The sequence below is a fragment of the Lepisosteus platostomus genome, chromosome 1 (genome assembly GCF_059453375.1).
Source record: "Lepisosteus platostomus isolate fLepPlt1 chromosome 1, fLepPlt1.hap1, whole genome shotgun sequence".
Classification (NCBI taxonomy): Eukaryota; Metazoa; Chordata; class Actinopteri; order Semionotiformes; family Lepisosteidae; genus Lepisosteus; species Lepisosteus platostomus.
Window position 1 is genome coordinate 12,861,680 of NC_142611.1, and position 26,798 is coordinate 12,888,477.

The following is a 26,798-nucleotide window of genomic DNA, read 5'->3' on the forward strand; positions in this document are numbered from 1 at the left end:
AAAGGAAAGTTTATCCTATTTTATGTTTGTTAGTTAATGATAACCAATAATACGGAATTAATAAGGTTAATTTATCTCGTGTGAATTTGCTTCAGACACAACAAGATTATACAGTCATTCTTATCATTGTATTTTTTTAAAAAAATCTTAATTTTATTATTACTTTATAAGCAGTAACACAAGTGAGGCAAACGAGTAGTCGGGTGCAGTTTCATAAATATCCAACTTGTGAGGACGTAGCAAAATTAAATTGTGTTACATCGCATGTCATTATTATAGCACATTTTTTACTTCTCACGTTGGTGAGTAATTTATAGGCTGCCACTTAGAGCCCGCAATTCGACCCAGTATTTATTTATCATATTGTTCTGGTTCATATCCAATCAGCTGATTGTTTGTCCTTTATAGCGCTCACTAGTGATTGTATTAAACTAGATATATATTTACATTTATTGATTATTTAAATACGAGTTACCATGGATGATGGCCACTGCAAATCACAGACGATTTAATAATTGAATTGAGAGTGCCATCTTGTGGCGTGAAGAACGACCAGGCCGTTCTGAGGAAAAAGGGTTTCAAAGTATTTCAGCAGAATAACGCGATTTTCGCATTTAGCCAATGAAGAGGTTGACACGCACAACAATCTGGGAGTTGTGTCGGAGTTTCTAATAACTACCCTTTCAATGTCGTGGGCAGACAAAACGTCCCCTCCCACATTATCGGTCTAGTACAAGTCTAGTATTGAACCTTTTTGAAAAACTGTTATCATTAGACTTAACGGAACCACTGTGAAGAGAGACCGCAGCAATAATTCTTACAACTTGGTTTTCAGGACAAGAGGTTTTCACAATAAAAAAAAAAATCAGATTTTATTGGAAATCAATACATATCAGTAAGCATACATAACAGTTCACAAAAAATATAAAATGCCCTTTTGCTGAATGGGTTCTGACTGTTTTTTTCAGTGGAGAAACAGTATTTAAGTTGGACCTCCCAGCTATTTATTGCACTTGACAGAAACTGTCAAGCCATTTTTTGATAGCATGCAGACCATTACACATTCCCAAATTATCCCTACTTGTACAGCAAATAAGAGACAGAAGTGTCACTCTGTTTGATCTTCCCACAGTACCTGCTTGACTGTTCTGTGGGACAGCTACATGACGAACTTCCTAACAGAGCAGTATTCACTATATCAACCCACCTGAATCCCCATTTACTGTCACCTCTTAGCTCTTTTAAATTGGATAATGTTTGTTAATTCGTTCAGGATTAACAGAATTTTAAATCACTGCATTCAGTTGAGATCCTGGCTTACAGTAAATTCATGTCCCTTGCTGTACAGTATGTCAACATCTTGTGCTTTCATTTTGAGTTGTACAAAAAACAGCTCTTCTTTTTTTAAACGTTCATTTAAAATAATTCTAAAGGCAGTTCTCATTTAAAACTTGTACGTTTAAAAAAACCCAATTCTACAGAGGTCCTAGCCAACTAAATCAAAATTTCAACACTTGGCTTGTCTTTTAAACATGAAAGAGTTAAATGTAACTGAAGTTTAAACCTCAATAATGTAGAAAAAATGCATAATCCAACATTTTAAATGTGTGCTCACAGTTTATTAGGTAAGGTACTGTAGATATTCATAAAATATATGGCTTTTGTTAACCCAGAGTAACTTCACAATTTACGTTTCATCAACAATAATCATATTAGACATAAAATTCAAGTATTTTAGAAATATGGCAACTTTGAAACCCAAAGTATTTTTCGAATTTCCTGAAATTCACGAAAATCAAATCCGTGGACGGATTATCTATATATTCCATGAATTTCAAAATATTTAAATGCATAGTAATCCTTTTCAAATAGGCAATAGCTTTTGAAATATCATTTTTAGAATCCGTATTTTCAAATGCGTTTAATGTCTCACTGGCTGCCTGACATATTGTATTCGATTCGAGTCACACTACTTTGTCCCTGTTGATGAATCATCCAGATGTCACAAAAATACTTTTAACTGAAAGGCGGCATCAAAATTTTAAACTTACAATAACCATCTCAATGAATGCATGTGCGCTATGTGCATTCTTCATATGCATATAATTGAATTAATCAATAATTGAATTAAGATAATGCAGATTTTGTATCTTCCACACTTTGCTTTTTTGTAAAAGTTTTTTTGTGCATCTTAAGGGTTGCGATCAGTTCACAATGACTGTGAAATCTTGTGCTTTGTCCTTATTGCCAGTTTACAGCAGCCTGAATGCTGAAATGGAAAGGTTTAAAATCCTGAGAAGAGATGCGCTTAAGGACAGAAGAGAGGTGGGCACTGCTTCACACAAAGCATGATGGGATCTGGAACAAGCCGCTTATCCAGACAGTTCATCCCAGATGGATGGCTGTCACAATCACGTGTCCAAGTGCCCTGTCTGCATAGCCCTAGCAAGTGAGCAATGAACACCCCTCTCCAAAAGAGTTCCCTTGCAGCAGAGTGTTTGAATATTCCTGAGAAAGTTACATACCTGCTACAGTTTCATTTTACTGTACATCCTGAGACCTGACGCACAAAGACTGATATTTTACAGGAAGTAGAAAGATCGTTTCGAGGCTTGACTAGCGATGACCAGTTATCCAACCGGATGAGAAGAATAGGCTCCCCCCATTTTGAGCTCTTCCTGTGTTCTGATTATCTTCCACGATTGTTAAGTTTTTCCTCAGATGATTCGTAATTCATCCAAGGTCTTCAGATCTTCATCGTGGAGAGGTCGGACGAGATGGAAGAACTCCAGCAGGTTCATCAAGACCCCTCTGTCAAACAGACTGGCCCGGCCGTCTCCTCCTCTGAGATAGCTGTATTTGTGATGGTTGAAGTACTCGTTAGTGGTCGTGTTGACGGCAGCCATGTAAAGCTGTTGACAGATGAGGGGGAAAAAAAACCAAACATGAACATAATTTTAGAATTGCAACCCCAAAACAAGCATATGCAGTCACGCTAATCTCAGTAATAGATGAGAAATCTAGACGTTATCTGTAACAAGGAGAAGTAATCCATCCTCTAACCACTTTTATCAAGACAGGATTGTGGGGTAGCCAGAGCACATCCCAGCAAGCAGTGGGCACAAGGCAGGGTACACCTTGGACAGGACGCCAGTCCACCGCAGAGGTCACACAGACGCAAGCTTCACAGAAACCAATTAACCTACCAGCATGTCTTTGGACTGTGGGAGGAAACCAGAGCACCCAGAGGAAACCGATCTGAATGCAGAGAGAACCCGAGGTCGGGAATCGTACCCAGGCCCTCAGTTCTGTGAGCCAGCAATGCTAACTACTGTTTAATCGTCCCCCCCCCCAGTTCAGTCAAAATCTTAAAAAAAAAAATTATTTTCTATTTTCTATTTTTTGGTAAATTAAAATAACTCTAACAAGTGCAACAAACTTTAAAACAATTTTAGTATGTAAAATTTTCATCATCAGCATGCGTAGGCTGCAATTTTCAGCATCAGCATGCGTAGGCTGCAAAGGAAGAAGTAAAGGTTTATTCCATGCTGAAAAGAAAGGAAACAACGTTTTCGGCTGTGGAGCTTTCTTTGGGTGTGAATTCTGAATAGTGTTCTTTAAGGATAAACAATACTGCATAGTCTGTATCATACAACAGTAATGGCATGCTATATAATACTTTCAACATTTGACATTCAAAAAATAGTACTTAAAATCTTACCTTCCTTCTGTAAAGCAGCAGTAAACAGTATATTACCTTTAGCTCTAAAGTGCGTTTTAGCATCAAAAACTTAAAATAGGATATCTTTTCAGTATCACTTACACTAAAATGCAATGGTGTCTCATGCTGTTTGTGTAAGAATTTAGCTATGTTTATGTAAGACTTGCCAGAAAACTTCTCCAAGCCCATTTAAAAAAAAAAAAAAAATCATAATGTAACTTTGTGTTTTTACTACCTCTAGATGTTTTAAACTCTAGTCAGACGAGACTTATGCTTGTAAAACTTTCATGTAACAGACGACCTTTGCTCTGACAGCTAGAACTCATGATTCATTCAAACGTACTTTTTATTTTTTACTCAATCTAGACTGTTTTAACGTCCCGAAAATGAACAACAGCCTTCATCCATTGCTGGATGACATAATACAGTCTGGGTGTCCGATGAATCAAGCGTTTGTCATGAAACTGTTCCTTTAATGAATTACTCTTTGTCCTCCATTTGTTACCATCAAAGGTCCAAAATGCTTTAACACCAATATAGGGCAATATTTATCTAATTTTAATACTCTGTAGAAGGTAAAATGTAAACAGATGAAGCGCTTTTTTCTACAATTCCTCCACAAAAAGTTTGATTACAGATGTTCTTGGTCCAATGAAACTAAATGAAACTAAAAATTCTCTTGGCTTCATGGCTTTAACATTCAAAATTTCTATTAGGTCTCTGTAGTTAACCTGAAATGTAATAATAGGCACAGATAGTGTACAGTAAACTAAACAAATCTGCAATATCATTCTAAAGTAATTTCCCGACTAGCAGGCGGCTTAAATCAGCTGCCTTACATAACATTCACAGGCAATTTAAAGCATGACGATTACATAAAACCATAGCCCTAAGCCTCAGTGAACAACAAAGTTATTAATATCTAAAATGACATGGGGTCATGCTATAAAAATCTCTAAAAAAGTTTAATAAATATCTACAGTACTACAACTCAAATATTTTTAAAAATGTGTTTTGTTTCAGACATAAGTAATCTTATTTATAGTTTAACAGAAGGTCACAGGGAAATACCGAATACTGACGGATAAAAATGTCTAACTGAAACTGAATATTGTGAAAATGTAGCAAATGTAGTAAAGCCTGATTTTCTGTGAAGAGCTAGAATTAGCCAATATTTTTTACAAAGCAGCTAGCTTACACCAGGATATAATAGGAGGTTCCTTTAAAAATAGCTGATACCACAAATGTATCCCCTTAACAAATAAGATGAAGAGAATGACACATATTATAATATGGTTGTTAATATTGTACATTAGTTAACAGGCTATAGTAACCATGGTGATCAATATAGTGTATGTGATTTTAAGACGTACAAGAGCAAAACTACTACATTCAGTGCTGTGTGGAGAACACAGATAAGTGCCTCTCAAATTAGTAACATACAGTACAATATATTTGCTATTTTTTTAGATCTTCCGATTTTGGCTGCTCTGTTTATAACTCTTGGTGTGAGCAATACTGTAGTTCTGAGAAGGCTAACAAATGCGATCTAACACCCAGTACTACATGGATCCACAAGAGGGCAGTTCAGTTCAGAAACTACCTTAATATCCTTAAAGGGACATCTGATTCACTTGCGTGTAGCGTACTTACACAAGCGATTGCCATTAAGCCAGAAATGACCCCTATCGCTGCCATAAAGATGAAGCCAGCTCCCACAAAAATGCTGCGGCCCATTACATGGAACCAGTCCCAGCAAATGTAAACTCCCAAGAAACAATTGATGCTCATGGTACTCAGGAACCCCAAGAAGTAAGTCCTAAAAGAAAAGAACACAACAGATTTAATATTTCTGTATAGACTATACAGCACAGAAAATTCAGAATTAACACCAATAATTGAAGGAAATGGGCTAAGAATTAAGTGTTATTAATACCCTCAATAAATTTTGATTTTACATCACAGTATCCTTATTCCTTAATACTGGATCTGTTTTTAAAATATTGTACAGTGCATGTGAATGAAGGAAGAAATGTTTTCAGGAGGGTTTTTGCTAGGAAGAAGTAGGCCGGCCAATGGCAAACTTAAAATCAAGTAACAGAATTTTAATGTACGTTATTTTAAATTGGAGGACATCACAGTGGCGCAGAGGTTAGCATTGCTGCCTCACAGCGCGGGGGTCCTGGGTTCAATTCCTGGGGTGTGTTATCAGTGTGGAGTTTTCACATTGTCCCCACGTCTGAACAGGTGTCCTCTGGGTGCTCCAGTCTCTTCCGGAGGAAGTCTAAAGATATTCTGGGAGGTGAACTGGAAATGGGAAAAAATTGACATCTGGTGCGAGTTTGTGTTTTTGTCTATGTGTGCCTGTCCAGAGTGTATCCCACCATGAATCCAATGCTTCCCAGGATCAGGTCTGGGCCACATTGACCCCCGAATCGGACAAGCGGTTTTTCTAAGTGATGTGGTGGATTGGAATTTTTGATAAAATGCTGGTTTTAGCGTCCGACTTTTTCACTGAAGTGCGAGCCATGAAAAACGATCAGAGGAACGTCTTTGAAGAGGAGACCAAAAAGATCAAAAACTGCCATGCAATTATTCTAAAAAAAAACAACAACCAAATGATCCCGGTAGAAAAGGCACCTGTTTCTGCGGCCCACGTCGTTATAGATGTAAGGGCAGTAGTGATCGAACTGCTCCACGCAGCGGTTGGTGACACGGCAGTGCTTCGTGCGAAAGGGCTTTACAATGTGACAGGTGTGGCACAGTCTCTCTAGGGGGTTCCTACCCCCTTTCCACTCTTCAAAGTGCACCGCCTGCAAGGACACCAGGAGCAACTGAGAGAAAGTCCACAGCAGAGAGTTCGCTAGGACTACAGATCTACACCCTCTATAAAACAGAAAAAATACACAGACAAATAACAAATACATTGCTGAAGAAAAAAAAATACTCAGATAATCAACATATTGAGATAAAAAACTGACAGTCATGAATTTCAGTAACAGTAACAAAAACAGTCCAATTTCTTTTTAATAATCATTCATCAAAGTAGAGTAATATTTAATAAAACATTTAAGTAAAGGTCAGTCCAACTGCTATCAGCAAACCCACTTAAGTATTGAAGCTTTTGTAATAATCAGCACAATCATCCAGTCCAGTGACCATTCTGATCATTACAGCGATCATATGTTCCATTTCTATTGGAAGACAGTGGCTTGTTCTTATCTACATTAGTCATATTATTCTATTTTAAAATTACTCATGTTAGGAGACCTTGCAGTAGACAGTAGTACCTACAGTTTATGACCCACAGAATGATCCTAATTCATTACTGATTACATGTTACAATATTTATATAAACTGGGATTCTTTATATTTACATGGTCAAGCCACTGGCCTTAACAGAAAGCACAGATTATAAAGAATAAAAGGATACAATCTGTTTTGTTACATAAAATATTAAGTCAAGCTGCACTTATTTTTCTACGTGACAAGATAAAAAGAAGCACAGAATAGTTTAAAAATAAAACAGGGCACTTAAAGTCTTTATCAAAACCAATTTATAGCGAATCTTGACACTTCATAAGGATGAAAAGCAGATCTGCACTTCTGCTCAGTTCTGACTAACCTTAGTTTATTAGAATTACACAGAATTTCCCAGAAAGGACTAGCTTTAAACAATAAAATGTACAGTTTAACATGTACAAAATTATTCTCATTCATTTTATGTTATTACCTCTGCTCTTTCATGCATTTTTAGTTATGTCTGAGGCTAGCAGCTTACGTTTTTTAAACATAGACATCTAAAAACATCTAAACTAAAGCCTCCAAAAATGTATTGGAAATTAAATGATATTGTTCACACAGTATTTGATATTGGAAAAACATGCATCAACTGAGCTCGCAGCCACAAATAAAGTAAGTGACAAATAAGCGAGTGTGCATCGTTTCTTATCAAAAACTTTGAATTATGCACTGTGACCTTGAAGTGCATTATGGCATCATTCAAATATTTTTTTTTAGTTCTCCCCCCCCCCATTTTTTGTTCTGTTCTAGTTTGTTCTCCAAACAGAACAGATTGATTTCAAATCAATAAACTGTTATATGTGCATAACGTGGAATTATCGGCGTTTAAAATGGAGCGTGTGTGCCTACATGCATGTAGCTCTCTCTCTGTACCTCAGTGTCTGCATCCCAGGAGAAGAAGATAGGTTCTCTACCTGTCTAATGGCCCGATTGTATTCCTTACTGTCTCTGGGAAGAAAACCCGGATCCATCAGAGAAGCTTTCAGGAAGAGAAACCACATCAGGGCATTGCCAAGCAGGAAGGCCATATGAAACTCCCACAGCTTGTTAAAGGAGACAGAAACAATCTGCACAGTGGAACAGAGGGCAATTTCACTCATTAGGGTCAAACTAATGGCTTTGGCAAAAGGAATACATGTAAACTGATAGCCCTGAATCGCACATTTACACCAGCGTGAGAGGCTCCCCCAACTGGATTACTGATGCAGCCAATGCTTCAAAAGACAGCGAGTTCGATCTAAGTTTTAGATTTAATGACCAGCAGAAGTACTAGTTGGAACATATGAACAAATCAAATTCTCAATGTCCCAAAAGGGTCAAGTCAAAAATCTGAATTTCGATATTTCCTGCCAGTGCTTTTTTTTTAAGGTATCCCTTTTTAGCCTGTGCATGCTATAGCTCACAACTATTACAAATTAGTAGACCAGCTTAAACAGCCAACGTAACAAATGATCATTTGTGTGTACCACACTATTTGTAGCTTTGAACCGACTTCTACAGTTAACACGGCCTCACCTTTAGAAAGTAGGTAGGGTATCCCCATAGAAGCAAACAGCCGTACAAGAAAAGTATTGGACCTTTTGATTTCTCAGGTGGGCCAAATACCAAAGTACTGGAAGACAGAAAAAATATCTTATAATACTATATTCCTCTAGAAAATGAACACACCACACTATGAGGACGATGTATAGTGGAATAAAACAATCTTTTTTAGCCTCCCTGCTGGGTTATCTAGTGTCTCAATAGCACCTCCAATCTTTCACTCTCTGTTCCTGACATTTGTAGGCTTATCACAGAAAAGCACTCTAATCCAACTAAGGAAGTTAGCATAAGCATCTCCTTTTTGGTTAATGGTACATATAATTAATGCTTATTGTTGTTTCAACGATACTGAAACTACTGTAGCTGATTTTACATTCAGGTTATGAATGTATTCACAGCTATACTGCACGTACAGTAATTGTTAGTATTTCATGTTTTGATTTACTTTGTTTCAAGTGGGCGTCTAAAGCAATTCTGGAACCCATTTTTAGCTACTAATGCTATCACCACAGGGTCCAGAATTCTTCAATGAGGAAAGAGAGGTGTTTGGAGCACACATTGATCTCTGTGGGACAGATGTGTCCAGTTCCAATCTGGACTATGTCGTTTAGTTCACTGTGGCCATGATTTTCCAAGTTGATCGCGATTAGAGAGAGCCGCCTTACTCCTGTATTTCCAGAGGCATTGTACAAGATCCCTGTCCTCCCCCAACAATGGAACAAGGATATTGGTGTTATCAGCAGAGGCGATTTATAGTTTCCCATTTTAGGAATTACAATTGGCCATTTCACAATGGAGGGATATAGAAGGAAAAATTATTAGCCATCGCATGTTCTACAAAAAAAAAAACACTACAATAATGTTACTCACATGGTGGAAGGTTTGTTAGAATGTACCGCTTTTCAATAAGTTGAAAGGCAATAATGATCCTTTTTGCCTACTGGGGTGTTAATAGTTCATTCGTGCTGAAAAATTGCCTTTTGAAGGAACTGAGTCATCATGTGCGTGTCAAAACCCCCCACACACATGTTTTAAGTCATTCATTGATTATCTCCTCTTTTGCAATATGGCACGGCTCCTTCTAAACATCATCCCAGTTGACCCGTCGGGCCTGACACGGAGGTAGTGAGTGCACGTTTATATTTATCCGTCATTAACAGCCACTGCCAAGGACGATTTTGGCAACCTGCTCACGTGGCAATCTATTTACAGCACTGCGTCTCTGAACAAAAATGAAAACTCTCCCGGTGTGCGTTTTTGTCTGCATTGTCCTTCTCAGAAAAAAGGACCCAACTAATCTCTAGGGAGAAAAAAAAATGTCCTGAACTCTGACAAGCATTATATAACCAGATTTGCAGGGTGATTATTATTTGTTTTATATGGCATATTCTCAGAGGAGACGAAGGTGGAATTTCCAGCAGGGGGGGACAGATTCCAGAGGTTAATACAGAACACGTGTGTCTGCTTTTGGGACAGTCAGTCTGCATGGAGGGAGAAACGTTGGCAGATCAGAGGTCACCCATCTGTCATAGAAAAGGTTAGCAACAAAAACGGCCCCCAGGAAGGCTTTCTCCTGTTAAGCCACACACAACGAAACTTTCCAAATTGTAACTCATGTTATTTAAAATTACCTCACAAAAGCTTGGGAGATCCCATTTGCTATAGCTCACTCGCACATCAAAAAGCCCCGAGCTACAATTCAATAACAATTGAATTGATTCAAGACTCATTTCTAAAATGTGTTTGAGAGTTCATTATTCACTTTACAAATCATCGTAGAGTTGCAAGAGACCAAATAGCTTCTTCACAGCGATACACTGGCTGAACTATCGCCACCAAAGAGAGCACTTGTTTGTGGAAGCGTTGTTGAATTCTGAGAAACAGTCTCAGGTTTAACTGTCTCTGCAAAGTAATGAATTGTCTTTGTAGTCAACCACTTCTGAGAAATCTAACAACTAGGTAAAACAAACTATTGTAAGGATGATGGTTCGTAAATGTCTGCAGTCTCTCAAAGTACATTTTCAATTGCTTTTAACATTTGTTGTCACTTTCCAGTTCATTAAGTCTTTAAGAAGTTTCTCTTCACAGAACCCGAAATTACAATATCTACAACTCATTTTAAAATTCTGTGGATTATTTGTGCTATTCTTAGTTAGTCTCTCATCTGCAGAAGCGTATTGCTGCCACCAAGGAAAAAAAATCCTCATCCTTATCTTGTAATTACGAGAAAATTCTCATAATTATGACTTAGTAATTCTCACATACTTTATGTGCTCATGTAATAGCACAATTGTCATATAATACCTATATCAAGTAGGTAGCTACGTCAGCAAGCGTAGGCTGCAAAGGAACATGTTAAAGGTTTATTCTATGCTGAAAAGAGAAGAAAAGAAACAACGTTTCTGGCCGTGAAGGCTTCACAGCTGAAATGTTTTGTTACCTTTTTTTCCCTCTTTATTTATTTCATGCTGCACATTAAAACTGGTGCGAAATGAAATAAAAGACTTGGCTTAGTTTGTTAAGGCTACATGCAGTGCAGTTCATAATTTGAACTGATAATTAAATTGACACATCGAAATCTGTTGCCCTAAAGAACACCTTTTGTTCATGGCTGCAGGACTTCTGTCACTAGAGGACACTCGAATTAACTTTGATCCCCGCAGGAGTATTGTGCCAAAAGTTGTGATCAGCAAAAATGTGAAAAGGGTAGCTGATAACAGATTTATCTGCATTATACTGTAAGTAGAGCATAGAAACTACAGGTACCTATATGCATTTGAACATAACCTCCCTTAATTCAAGGTAAAAGGTGACTGTGGTCTTCATAACAGAGACCAAATTGGGGTGAAGCAACGCACCATGGATAATTTAAAGCAAGAAAAGTTTCAAAAACCTGGGGTAATTTGTGCACTTCTCAAAAATAGTGAAAGATACACTAAACTACTGTACATAATATAGTAACACTTTGAGGAACAACTTACAATATTTATGTTCTGAAAGCACTATAATTCCATCCATTATCTAACTGTTTCTTCCAAATTCAGGGTGCTGGGGGAGCCAGGGTCCGTCCCAGCAAAAAACAGGTTCAAGACAGGACACATAAACCCAGGCCATCACAGAGCTGACAGATACCGACACAGACCTCCACACCGACAGTCCAGAATTGAACCCAGGGCCCCAGCTCTTTGAGGCAGTAATGTGCCAGCGTGTTACTCCTCAGAATGCACTAGTACTATTCAAAAAGTAAAGATCCTGCTACCAGGACACTTCAGTATAAGTACAGCAGCATCAACACTTTCCTGCTATTTGCTTATTTCCTGCTAATTGGATTACATGTTCTGAGTGCTCTCTGCTACTTGCAGCTATTCCAGTAAAAGCTTTTAAGATAATAGGAGGCTCATTTATATGTTTAAATGGAGAACCTTTACACAAAGAGTTGCGAGAGTATGGAACAAGCTACTAAGCCACATTTTGGAATCCATTACCTTTGTTACTGTACCATGAGATCCTGTAATCTATTAACCACTAGCAACCCAACAGATGAAACAATGGCTACCTCTTATCAACGTCCATATTTTCAATTGCAATACAGACTCTGCAAAGGCTCTTCAAAGCTGCGTGGGAAAGCAAATTTAGTTTCCAGCATAACAAAGTCAACATGACAAGAACAACTGTAACATTGGAAAGACAGAAAGCGAATTGGAGGAGATGGGTGTGTGTTTCACAACATCAGCAATGCCATTTCAGCTCTGCGACAGGTTGTCAACTTTCGGGAAATTTTCCAACGGGCTACCAAAATAACACTTTTGAACTCGGGTAAATGACATTTTGGCATCTAACCTGTCTTAAGGAAGCATTTGGGTGAATGTTTTATTATCTACAGGATTATTGAAAAGGTCACAGTATAAGCTTCAGAATGGAGAGAGACAAGTGCAAATCACAAAGGTCGGCAGTCAGATTATTCATATCCTCTTAGATAGCCTCAACCAATCTATTAATGATTCAGATTTTATACCTTATAAGCACAAACCGATGAATTACCTTACAGATGATCACAATCCAGTTTGTATAATTCAAGAACCACAGACATACTGCACTGCTGAACTGCTGAACACTGGTAGCCTTCAGAGCACAGGTAAAATGCAAGGTTATCATTATCATGACCCCATTGTATGACAATTCAAAATGTCAAAATGCTTTATACACCAGGCAAAGTTTCTCCCAAGGAAATATCCTTCAGACCTTGTGTGTTGACAGACTATACAGTTTTTCTCTTTGAATTTGGATATCAAACTGTCCATGTCATATTTCAATAGAAAGAATCTTAAGGTTAGAAACTCTAAAAAGTGTTTAAGAAAACCTACCTCCAGTCAAACTTTGGGACAAGGCGCCTCGATTGCTTTCTAAGGTTTTCTAAATACTCTGACAATTCATAATGTTTTCGAACCCTGGACAGCTTCAGTGGGGAATAGCCATTTTTATCTTGGGTTTCCAATTCTACGCCATCCTGTAACATAAAACAGTTATGCATAAAGATGATGTGATATCTCACAAGGGGAAAAAAACAGATACATCTGCAACTTCAAAAAAACTTACATATACATTACATCCCTCATTATTTATTAAAAGCAATCCATAAAAACGTTAGTATTCATTAATTTCATTTGAAGGGTTTAGTCTTGTGCATGCCTTAACATAGAAGAATCATAATTTATTGTGTCTGACCTGTATTCTGTATAGATTTTCCTAACATAATTTCTGAGTCCTTTAGAGGTTTTCATACACATTTTTTATTACACATCTACAAACTCTGTCTATATTCTCGATATGTTGACTTTGACTAAAAGAACAAATGACATCCCCAACAAATGTGTTTTTAAGTTCATATTCTTCACAAGTACTTATCAATTTAATCTTATGCAACTGAAATGACATTCATCTTCTCACAAAGTGCAATAATTAGAAGAAATGTGATAAAGTAACCGATTACTCCATTAGATGTGCATTTGAATAAAATGCGCCTTTGTCCTTCAAATGAAAAAACTTCTTTCCCAAAAATATTTATAAAACACAAAGAAGTTTTAAACTGCTATGAAGAAAATGGCACAAAAAAGGACTTGTATCTCTTTTTTTTGGTTCACACGGCTCCACGGATAAATACCCTTCCGCTTTATTCTAAAAACAGCCATACAATGTCGGAATGCAAGAGGAGGTAAACAGGTTGTCCAGCCGCATCAGTGGTGAGAATCTCCACAGAGGTCTAAACTAATTAGCACATAGTGTGGAGAGAACGATCTGTAGCACGCGCACACAATCTGCTCTTCTGCTTCCTGCATCAACTCAAGTTACAGCAATTAAGTCAGACATCTGAAAAAAAGCTTGACTCTCCATACGAACAGAGAAACCTCAATAAAAACTGAAGTACAGACGTGTGTCAAAATGTTCAAATACAGATTGCTGAATACTCTAGAACTTAAAAAAAAGGAAGTTGTTTTAGCTGGCCTGGCATTGAAAGAGATTTGATCAGTCAGGAAAAAAAATCCTTCAAATCGTATGTATTCAAAAACAATCTTCACCAACTCTATCCAAGACGAAGAGATTTTTCTCCTTTTCATTTTCTATTTTTTTATTTATTGGAAACTGATGTTGAGGATGAATGCCCAGAATAAAGCCATTTCCAAAGGTGAGGTTGAGAATTGTATTGCATGTACGCCCAAAGAGCATCAACAGTCTCAGGAATTGCACTGGATGGATATAATTAATTATGAATCCAACTGTTCAAAACAGCAGCTTTGTAGCCTCAAGCCAGATCTCAGAATTCAAGAGAAGCTACACCTGCTCTGTACCTGGATGAAAGTCCTTCAATGCAAACTGTGGTTGCTGCTGCAAGAGGAGCTGGAGGAATATTAGACGCCAATTCTTCCTCTGGACCAGCATTTCCAAAAGGACACAACCCCCCAGTGTGGTGATCGGGAGGCACTGTGAGGCATAAGGCGCTGTCCTTTGGATAAGATGTTAAACCAAGATCCTGACTAGTAGGTCATTAAAAATATCAAAGCACTGCTCTAATGGAGGAGTCTGGTGCTGGAAGAACCGGGTCTCTACATGTAAAGTGCTATATCAATGTGATCAATCATTAATTAGAAAAATCCAATAATGGAATCCAGTGGGATTCAGTGGTCAGTTGTGGTGGATGCAGGACGTAGAAGGTTTACCAGCTAAACACGAAACAGCTGCTTCATACAGGTAGATGAATAGATCGGATTTGGTTTGAGAACGATCTTAAACAAACCGTTAAGTTCAGCTGCAAGGCAAGTGTCTACAGTATCTGTACTTTTACTCTTCCCTTACGAGTGGCATTCACGCAGTTTAAAAAAACGCATCAGTGTCGTTTTAATGAACAACAAAATCATTCCCACCTCCCTATCCCCCATCCCAATCAGCAAAATATTGTCTATTGGTCAGCAACTTACCCCTCCAATTTCAAAATATCCAGCTTCATTTTTTTCAAGTTCGAGAGAGGGGGGGAAAAAAAGACTGCAACAAGTAAATGTGTCCATACAGTAGGTCTTAAACTGGTAATTCTTCAAGGTTATTTTTTCCGTCTGTGCAGGTATGGAGCTGCAGGCATGAAGGCCCACAGACGGCTCTACTGACCTGTTCACACAGCAGCTGCACGGTAAGCAAGTCCCCACTGAGAACAGCCAGATGCAGAGGAGTCTGTGGAAGAGAGCAGTGTTCACGTCAGCAGAGTGCTCCTTCTGCCACATCACAAGCTATTAGCAGGAACACCTTTCACATCGTAATTAGCCAAAAAAAGAAAATGCACAGACACACGAGCTCTGCATCTAGATTAAACAATGCTCCTAAGAAAAGGGCAAATGTGGCCTCACAGAGAGTTTATTTCTAATTTGGTGTAAATATATTAACAGTACAAAAATCCCCTGCCATAAAGAAGGACTTGTGTTGTATTCTGTGGGTGTAGAAACACTGTGTTGTCATTTTTCATGTTCAACATACCGGCCATAAAATATGCAGTGTCTCACAAAAGTAGTCACTTAATTCCAATAAGGTCACATTTTGTTGAATTACAAAGGGTGTACATGCATTTCTTTAAAGTGAATATATTTAAACAAAACTTGAAGGTTGAAACTGAACTCTTTTATTGGTGAAAGCCATTACATACCGGAAATCTGCAAAGAAAAATGAGAAGCTATTAACAGAAAATACTGATTGCAAAAAATGTCAACCTTTTGCCATCAAATACCTAAATTGGTTCACGTGCGCATTTACTTTATTCAGCATCTGTGAAATGATATACCTTTCTCTTACACTTCAGCAACTTTGCGCTCCATTGTTTAGAAAACGCCTTGATCTTTATGAATCTTGGCTTAAAAGTTACTTTACAGAGGTATGTGCATTTATTCTGAAACAGTGTGAGATTCTATTATTATTGGCCTCAAATTAAAACGACAAATTGTAGGACTGTGACCACAATGAAGTCAACAATCAAGAAGTGGAAGGTGTATCGTACTACCTAGACACAGTGTTGACAACCTGTGGATGGGGGGGGTGGCATTCTTTTGCAAGACACTATCTTTCAAACACTGACACACTACTATAAAGGAAGCTACTGGGTAGCACCTGTCTTTATCTTCAAAAAGATAGTCAAATAAGCTAGAAATAAGAGCTTCAGTTTTAAACAGCAAGCCTAATTCTGAAACTGTTAACAGTTATTAAACAAGAACATTACTATGGAAATGCTTGTTTCATGAGCCGCAGAGCCATACCCAATTTTTCCCCATAAGGTATTACGTTTTCACCAAATTCACCATTTCTGGAGACTTCAAGGTACCTAACCCTCATGATTACCAATGTTTTATTGTATTGGCAGTTGGAAGGTAGTCACACCTAAGGGTGATCAATGTCCACTGCGATTTACTCTCTTTCAGAAAGTACACCTTGGCACTTTATCTGCACATATTAACAATTCATAATTGAGCTCCAGAAAATAAATAAAAGCATGCACAAGTAACAAGGAATATGAAAACAGAGTCTAAACCATTAATTGAACAAAACATTAAAGCTGTTTACCATAAAAGAAAGATTGCTGTGGGCGAGTTGAGACATACATACCCCAAGTTAACTCAGTTCAAGATATCCGACTTCCATGCAATAAGCATTATATTATTTCTAAACAAATTGTCACCTCCCAGGAGAGTCTTGATTTGCCCATCTCTCTGGTGTACCTTGCGATTTGTGAAAACAACAGAGCCTTGGCAGATTCGCATATTTCTGGACTGTACATTTTGGCTTCCCAGAAAGTTGGTCTTATCAAATAATTAGTGTATTTCAAGAATTTGTACAATGTGCACCCGATGTTAAAACTAGGATGGAAATTTGGCTGTAGTTATGTTTAAGGGACCATATTTCGGTTTACAAAATGAAGGTACTCTTTATAGGGAAAAGAAATGAGAACGTTTTCCATGTATTTTGCTAAATGACAGATTGCTAATGCTCTCTTCAGGTGGTATGAAACCAATAATGTAACCAGCAGGAAAGCAGAATTGCATTGTGCTCCATTTCAGTGGTGCGTGTGCTTTTATTCACTCCGATAAACACAGCCAGACTCTTTCAGCATTACAGAAAAATAACTTTATTAACAACTATAGCAACAAATCTTGAAACAGAAAATCAAAGAAGGATTTCATACTAAGCACAGAAGAATGTTTTCTAAATTATTTCACATTTTTTTGCATGGAAATTTCCCATATTCTAGAAACAAGTGCTCTGGATTCGGCCCAAAGAAGAATAATCAAACAAAAGTTGCAGGCTTAAAAGAATGCCCTACGTGGACGAGCTGAAATACAGTAACTGCATTTACAAGGCTTGGACAGAAAAGACCATGATTGGACATGATCCAAATATTCAGAATCTTCAAAAGTATTAAACTCAAAGATCAAATTCAGAATCAACAGTGAAATATGAATCAGAGGGCACAAGTGGACACAATGAATGCTTTTATAACCGAAACTGCCTGGAGAATCATGTAATTTGTGGACTCTGCATATGCAATTCAAGCAATGCAAATCAGTATTGAGCTATCCAGATGGAAACATGGCACAGATGAGTCCTTGAAGTGCCCAGTGACCAAGGTGTCAGCTGACGCAGGCACATCTAATGCCAACACTGCTGTAAGGAGAGACTGAGGACAAAATTTTGCTTGGTCTTTATTTAGCGCTGAAGTTTCACAGATAATGTTGCCTACTCACTTCCGGATCTCAGTTTACTTATGGGAGCCCACTGGGTGTACTTGCTTTTCATTCACTGGAGCTCTGATGATAACTGACTGCATTACGGTCAGGAGGAACTGTTTTTGCTTTAAACCTGATGACCAAAGGGAAGTGATCCACTTAGGATGCTACAACACTCCTAAACTCCTTCTGTAATTTGCCGAATCAAATGCTTCACAACAAATTACACAACGGAATTTGCATCCTAGTGGAAATGCATGAATGATACAGCACATTCGAAGTGTACTATCTCCAGTTAAAATATGCTTTTTTATTTCATGGTATTTTTCTATAGTTAATTCACCTTGTCAAAAAGCAGTTGCGCTAAGGGTATAATTTAGGGCTTCTGTTAAGAATGTCGTATCAGGATTGTAAACTGGAATTTTTCAAACATCCACAGCAAACGTCTGTGAAAATCAGTGCAACAAGAAGGATTAAACTAGATACCCACTGAATTGGCCAGGTCTTGATTGACTTAACTGAAAGAGTGTAATAATAGCCTTCTACCCTTTTGACAAACGTCCGTTTTAATATTTTTCCATAACTCTGTGTGGTTCCTTTGTAGATCAAAATAAAGGAAAGTATATCTCATACAGTAAAGTGAATCTCACATGAGCCACTTTTTATTGGGCCTCTGGTTTTGTTACTTCCTGTGCAGTGTTTTACAAACATGTTAAATAATTAATTTCATAGGGAAAAACAAGCAGCACTGCAAATCCTGATTCTTGTAGTACAACACTCCCTTCTACCAATCTCTGGAGCAGCAACACATTTAACATCTTTCCTACAGTGAAATGTTTATTGGGTATGAAAAATAAAAAACCCTAAAATTCAGAATTTAAAAAAATAACAGACACAAACGCCAGTCCTAAAAACCAATACAAATATCCCAACATAAAGAATGTGATCTTACCTGGCCAAAATGATCTGGTTGTGTAGGGCTGAGTCCTGCGTAGATTAGCAATCGAGTCAGTTCACAATGGCCTGATTATGGAAGACAAAAACTCAATTAGAGAAATAACTAAAGAATTAGCCCTAAAAACTAACATAATACATTAAATTAAAAAATGATTACTCACAGTTTTACTGTTCTATGCCCACACTAAAGTCTTTCGTTTTCGATTACGGACTAAGACAGAGCATTTGTTTTCAAGATAATAGTATTTGAAGTATTTTCAAGGACATACAGATATGCTAACATACACTTCTGAAATAAGTAAATAACATCTTTCTTTTATAAAGACTTTCATGGAATTGTTAATGCAGACTTGTTCACTTACTACCAATTATCTGTCTGTCTGCATTTAGTGTAAAACACTGCATATATTGCTTCTTTTTACAGGTTTCGTGGAGTACAACCTCCAGATTGGGGGTTATTAATAAAGCCCTGGCTTCAGCAGGGGGTTCTTAAATTTAAATTTATGTTTACAAGTTATGATAATCTAGAATGATTTAAGACAATATATTAAATAAAAACAGGTCAAAGCTAACAGATGTTTCAGTCAGCAATGAAGATACATCCATTACTTGTGCAAGATGTGTACAAGGTAAAAAAAAAAAAAACTTGTAAAACATATTGCTGTGCAAAAGTCTTAGATATTTTATCAAAATGTTTTTTCTTACACGGCACTCTTCATGACTAGGCATCCTAGAGCACCTTATAAAAATAAAAACATGAACAAATCCAGTTATATTGAATTAGAAAAACAGATCTAAAACATAAATCTTCAATCTGCCTTTAAAACAATCTAATATCCTAGATAAAAGTTAAAACTGTTAGGTTTCATGCTGTAGTTACTAGTTTCTGATGTGAAATGGAGGGCATAGCAGATGAAAGACTTGTGCCCAAATCACTTTAAACACTGCCAGGGCACAGTCAGTAAACCCACATTCTCTTCTCGATGAGCCATCTGGGACCTGGGAAGATTACAAACTAGAGGAGGCAATTTGGTCTTTTGGTCTCTAATAGCTTAAAAATCTTATGCTGACATCAAGTGATTTCAGGCTGAGCTTAAAAATTGTGGCTGAAGAGCTCCAGACTCTTATAATCCGTTGTTTAAATAAATATCTATTGCTTTACAGCCAAAAAAAGAAAGCAAATCTATTCTTAGGTATTGTAGCCCTTTTCATACATAGGCATCCCACAGTGCTTTAACAAGAGTAAAGGCAAGGCAGTGCAAGAATAATTTTTAATTTTAATTAAGTTTAATCCACATCTAAAAGGGAATTCCTTCAATTGGCTTTTAAAACAATCTAGTGTCCTAGATAATATTTAGAATAGTGAGGTTATATAGCTATTAGATCATTTCTGATGTGAATTGGGAAGGTACTCCATAAACAGAGGCTATAGCAGCTGAAAGACTTAAAGAAATTACTTTAAACACTGCCAGGGCACAGTCAGTAAACCCACATTCTCTTCTCGGTGAGCCGTCTGGGACCTAGGCGGTAAGGAGCTCTTGAAGGTAGATGGGTCCTGACCTATGAAGGACTGTATGTATTTTAATTGACTCCATTAAATCTACTTGAAAACGCACAGGTAACCAATGCAAAACCCCAGCACTGCAGTGACTTGATGAGAAAAGCCAGTGCCCGTCAGCAGCCAATCAGCAACAATGTGAACAAGCAGGAGCCTGCTGGCCTTGCAGTCTGGCTCATCTACAAATAGAGTTACAGCAGGCGTCAAGTCGTGAACCCATGAAGGCATAAACCAGCATCTCCAAATCCTTCTTATCTGGCACAAATGTACATTAGCACAATTTCTCAAATGATAAAATGAAGTTCTAATTATAGTCGTAATACAAGGGTCCCATGCAGTCTCATAGCTCAGAATAATGCCTGTTCTTAAAACTTGGGGGCACAGAAAAAAGCCACCATCAAAATGATCCTGGAAGAGTTAGATTTAAATAGCTTGCAGTTAGAGCAGATAGACAATGTGTAAACACAGACTGCCATGTCTGCATGGCTTGGAAATGCCACGTAGCTCTGTGTATTGAAGTAAAACTCCAGTTTATCCTTTCAGACGCTATTACCAAGTGCCTGCCTGGTGTTTCTCAGGGCTCTGTGTTGGGACCTAGTCTGGACAGCTCTCAATGCAGAATTAGCTTTGAATATTGAGACACACTTAAAGGGGTTGAGAGACAGGTGTGAGTTTAAAACCAATAAACCAACCTTAGGCTGCAGGAATTTCAAGAAAATATGATCATTTTACGGTTTAATTAGACGCAACAGGGAGATTAAGAATAACAAGCATGCCAAGAGCAGACACAAAGAATAACTTTTTTTCTACAGTTTTCACTTGTTTTTTGTTCTTTATGCAGAAAAGTGATACTGCAATCTTCTGCAGAAATGGTTGTTTTTGTGCTTAAAGCTAAAGTTAAGATGATATATCCATATTTTGCAGTGGTGTTCATGAAGTATTATAAATGTGCTGAAAGCAGAAAATGATGTCAATGACAAGGAGCACCTGACTATGAGTCAGTTAGCTAATCCATGGGATTTACCAATCAAACCTAATATGACACTCCATATTGGGTACTCATGCATAGTTTACCCCTAGTGGCTGTGATACAGTTTTGAAGACAACTCAGTAATTATACAACAATCATCACTGGCTATTATTTTTATTCTTAACATCTTGCACAAGTCCGTGGCTCACATTTTCCTAGACTGCTCCGGGTTAAAAACTGCGACAGAGAACACAGAAAGCGTCTTGAAAGTTTTTTTTTGAAAAGTTGAAATAATAAAGCAAAAAAAAAAAACACCAATACGCAAAAGCAGAGAACAGTGAGCTAATAAAAAAAGGTGTGGCCAATTAACAACACCCAGCTTTTGAATCACACCGCGTCTAACTTGTGAATCGAGGACTGTGACAATTTACACCATAGGAGTGCAGGTGACATCCCTACCTTTAAATGCAGCCCAGTGCACAGCACTGTCCCCTTCACAGTCACAAGCGTCCAGCCGGGCTCCTTTCCCCATGAGATAACAGCACAAGGCCGTGTGCCCACACTGCGCTGCCAGAATCAAAGGAGTGCATCCTCTTTGGTCTGGCGAGTCAACCGGGACGCCGGCCCGGAGCAAGAGATCGACAACTGCAATGTGCCCGTTCACCGCTGCCCAGTGAATTGGTCTCAGAGCCAAATCCGCTTGGCTGAAAAGATTAACTGCGCCCTTGCACTCAATGAAACACAGGATGAGGTCAGAAAACCCATTCAGGGCAGCCCAGTGGGCAGGAGTGTACCCTTTGGCATCAAAACGGCTCAAGACCTCCGGTCCCTCTGCGTCGATTATTCTTTTACACTCTTCCAATCGTCTATGAAAAGAAAACGGGGGAAATAAGACCTAGGCTCTGCCGTTCATTACAAATGTGCTCATTTCGGCATGAACTCAGAATTACACCTGCATGCGTAATATCCTGACGAATTCACTAGTATTCCTCTTACTCCGGGTTGTAAAGCTTTATTAACACACGGACGTTTATTCAATAGTCAACATTCAAGTTCATACAGTTCAAATTTAGTTAGCAATTTTTTAAGTCTTGCACATATCTGGTACAGTATATACGCGATTTGGGGCATTTATGTCTGGCATGTGAATCTTCCAAATGATTAACCACCTTTTCCCCTTTATACACACGGAATAAGGATCACACACGGGAATTCTCTGCTTTCTGAAGTACAGACATAAAGTGGTAAAACGATACTTTTCCAATGAAATATAATTATATTCACTTTACTATATGTAGCGCAGACCACCGAGCACTAAAAACTGTGTACAAACAGGTAGGAGGTCTCCAAACATGACTTCTCAATTATGCACTCACCCCAGTTTAGCGGACTGGAAAATATCCCACTTATTGCTGCCGACTAACGACCGAGACGATTGACCCTTTTCACTGCAACGTTCCTTCTGTCCCGACAGATTTAACAGAGGATGGTGATGAGCTGGTACCATTTTTTCAGAACGCGTGTAAAACCTACAGCTCTCGCCACAAGCGCTTCAAAACCACCATCCTTTACGGGGCGAAAGAGAGAGCAAGCCTTAAGTACCAACACCCCCACCCCTCCCCCTGTCTACTCATACATACTACTTGATATCCAGCCTTGCTGTATTTTGGACAACTGTGGCGTTAAATACAAACACCGCTCTGGTTTCCTTTAGCACGGGCAGGGTGTTAATTTCACAGAATGAACTTTTAAAAGTTCATTCTAAAGGAAAGTGCCTCTTTTTTTAAAAAAAAAAGTCATCATTACAAATAATCATTACATTCTGCCAGGGGAAACGCGAAACCCCTTAAAGCAAGCTGCAGTGATGTAAACACAGGAGGCAATTATAACACGCAAATCGCCCAGAGGTACCTCTCTTCCTGTGTACTTCCCTGGCGTCCTCTGTGGCGTGTGATTGTGCTCCGATACAAGCAGCGCCAGCCGACAGATCCACGTTTGCAACCGACCTAATCCAACACCTACTGCACAGTAGGTCAGGACGTTAAAACGTCCACCCTACTACTGCTGCTGCGCTACCTTGAAAACAGGATGGGGGCAAGGCGTGACACCGCCGACAAGCCAGAAGAGTTACGGTTCTGAAACAAAGCGTCGCTACAGTCTGCTCCACGATCCCTGCAAGTCCCGGGATGCTGCAGGCAATTCACGCAGATCAAACGCGAGGCAGGTGACTTGACTCAGTCGACCCCAGCGGACCCCGTCTCCTCGGTGTTGTGTATCGCATGGGGTAACCGTGTTTCAGAAGTTACACAGCGAACAGCGTCATAGGGAACCTTGGCTTAATAAGCACGTCTGGGAAATCTACACAAGCGATAAGGGCTGTTGCAGTCTCTGTGCGTTTGTGAAATAATAACGCCACAGAAAAATATAGAATATACTTCTGATTAGTCGTAACAGTTGAATTGCTCAGTGTACAAATACGCCAGCGAGGAATAACTATGTGCATTTTCTTATATTGTAAGAAAAAAACATGATATTTCATGAGCGCCCTGTATTTTATTTTATGTTCTACATAAAGTTCAGTTCAGGGAATCGTTATCAGTCTGAAACAGGTGGTCAATAGATCTCAGTTTTTACTTTCTTACTCAATGCGATGAGTAATCCGATGGCTTTGTAGAGAACAAATCAGAAAGTGCATCCACAGACAAAAAATCGTTTCTTTATGTTTACAGTCAGGGTAGGCAACAAAGATCAAGGACACAACAACGTTGTACTGAAATAATAATTTTGCAATAAAAATGTGATTTCATCGATATAAAATAAGGTTTATTTAATAAGTTAATATCGTATTATACTGTATTTGAACTGAACGTTATCATACAAGAGGAAAACTTTCCAATTACTGTACATCTTTAAACAAGGGTTTCAGACATCTCAATGTGATCTATAAAACCTCTTTAACTGTTATGTAGAACATATTTCCAGCTGGGAAACATTTCCTACTCTAAACAAGTTATTTTTTTACACAATGGGGAAGTTATTATTAAGTGTTATTATTTTGTATAGCCCCACAATGAAGACAGCAATGTTGTGTGTTTCTAGAACATAGTTCTAGATTATTATTTTTAAGAAGCAAAACAAAACATTACAGTTGTTACCCTTCTCATGTATACTGCTGCTAATATATTCCATATTAATGTCATGTATTGTACCCGAATTCAGTTCAGATGAACAACACTGTGATAGCCTAAACAAGCAGGACACTGTTCAAGCTTTTTCTTGAAAAGATTCTAGATCCTTCCATGACTGAAACTCCTGCCAACATCGGTCCCTTCTCTCCCACCCGATCCTGTTAAACTATCATTAGTCATGAGCACTGAACCACTTCATAGCTACTGTAATTCAAAACTGTTCTTAAGCCACAATTGTATTGTTTTACTCTTTGCCTAATTATATTGTTCTTCTTCAACAGTATAACTTGTTGTTTTACCTTATATTGTTTATATCATTGGAATAACCTGTTATATATTCCATTAAAAACTGATGGTGTTGTAAAAATCCTGTAAGGAACAAGCAGGTGTTAATACAGAAATGTAATAGAACCGAAAATAACACATTTCAGCTGTGGGGCCTTCCTCGGCCGTGTGGAGGAATGTGGGAGAGAGCACGGATATATCAGGTGAGCAAAAGAAAGAGTGAAATGAGGTTTGGGGGTCAGAAAATAGGTCCAACGAGGAGACAAATTCAAATAGAGGTGTTGAAGGCAGAAATCTGCACATTATTGAAGAGATTTAGAAAGAATGTATTTTATCAAGGATATCTTGGGGAAAGCGTGAACCTAATATAACAATATTATAACAATCTTTGATCCTCAGTGCTCTGATACGTTCCCTGAAACAGTCAGCCAATCTTCTTCGTGTTTTCCCCAATGTTAGAAATCCAATTGCTGGTCAACCATGATACCCTCTAAGTCGCTATGAAATGGCCCGACGGGTTATGCGTCTAAATTCTTCTGAATATTTATTTGCAGGTGATAAAGACGTTATGCTTACTGTGGAGAAGAAATCTGCGCATGTGAGATTATTGTTTGACTGGAAAAAAGCTTCCAGAGTCTCCCAGATTCTCTCTTGGGACCTCCTCTCTCACTTCCTTCTACCCATTTTCACATTTTGTTTCTTTTTCTTTCCTAAACCTTATATTCAGTTCCCCATATTCTATCCCTCATCCCCACATACAGTACACCCAAAGAAGGCTCCTATCTTCTTTCTTTCGGACTTTTTAGCATGGAATTAACTGTGTTCTACAAAGATTTCATCTCTGTTCTACATGGAATTAACCTTTGCAGTTCATCTGCTGAGGCAGATCACCACATTATCTTTATTTACATGACAAATGCCTGAAACTGTGATATGTCATTGTAAAGCTGTGATTCTTTTATTTAAGTTGCCTTGAATAAATGGGTATGCTAGATAAACTGAGAACAGTGGAGAAACACATATAACCACAACACACACAGCATGAACAGGAAAGCCTTGCTTTTGCACTGATAATATATTAAGACCTTAACATAAAAATGCCTATATTTCTAAGACAAGTAACCGTTCATAAATTACAGGATTAGTTATTTTAGTTCTAGTTAAATGTGAGATTTGTTTTGTTTTAGACTTTGGATTTTTTGTTTTACATGCATGTTATTCTTGTGAGCTTTTGGACAGGCTTTATTTTGATGCAATACCAAATCTGTAATGATTACTGATTTGATTTATAATGGAAATTGCAGTAGAAGTAATTAAACGTTTTTAATCTGTTTTTTGTTTCATTTTCTTTGGTCATACTGATAGTGATGCTTGCATTTAAATAATAAATAATGTTTTATCAATATTTTGCCGGAAAAATGCAACAACTCGAAACAAAAGTCGAAACAAAACAGAAAAAGCTATCTCCGTTTTTAAACTGTCCTGTAGTAACTGAAGAGCGCCATCTTTTGGAGCATCTGGCAACATACATAGTAACTTTGTACTAACCTCAGGCAATCATTCAATTATTTTGTTAAAAAATGCGTAGATTACACTCAGGGGGTCCCTAATTAAGGCCCAGTTTTACATTACATTAAGCTTCATTAAGTTTATCCGTGCACATTTAGATTATGAAATAATTACGAAGTCGTGGTATTTACTATTTTAACTATTCCACTTAGGTATTTACTATTTTTTCTTAATCTAAAACTGATCTGAGAGACAAAATCTTAATTTGGAGTCTGAAATCTGACATCCCCATACAAATACATTTATTTCACATTTTGTTTAGAACACAGTTGATAACTGACAGTGTTGATGACGCTCACAATATTAGCTTTTTGTGATATAATGTTGAATTTCTTCACACTGTTTTTTTGGGTATGTATTATATATTTATTTGAAATCAAGCCACCCCACAATAACTCTTACGTCGCTTCGGGTCTGCAGATTCTGCACAGAAGTCTGGAAATGCGACGCC

General features: G+C 38.0%; 1 protein-coding gene across 2 annotated transcripts; it reads right to left on the reverse strand.

Moving 5' to 3' along the window:
• Window positions 1-844: 844 nt before the first annotated feature.
• LOC148677727 (palmitoyltransferase ZDHHC17-like) lies at window positions 845-23,128 on the reverse strand. 2 transcript variants are annotated; one of them, XM_088624731.1, is made up of 10 exons: window positions 22,682-23,128; window positions 21,765-22,171; window positions 18,773-18,843; window positions 15,224-15,286; window positions 12,931-13,073; window positions 8,540-8,636; window positions 7,939-8,067; window positions 6,362-6,534; window positions 5,375-5,540; window positions 845-2,912 (listed from the first exon to the last, which is right to left on the reverse strand). In XM_088624731.1, the coding sequence occupies exons 1-10, from the start codon at window positions 22,810-22,812 to the stop codon at window positions 2,718-2,720; spliced, it is 1,575 nt and encodes a 524-aa protein (XP_088480857.1). In that variant the 5' UTR covers window positions 22,813-23,128; the 3' UTR covers window positions 845-2,717. The 2 variants fall into 2 exon arrangements, with proteins under 2 accessions (XP_088480857.1, XP_088480847.1); XM_088624721.1 differs by having other exon boundaries at window positions 7,939-8,091; window positions 22,682-23,126.
• Between the last annotated feature and the right edge of the window lie 3,670 nt (window positions 23,129-26,798).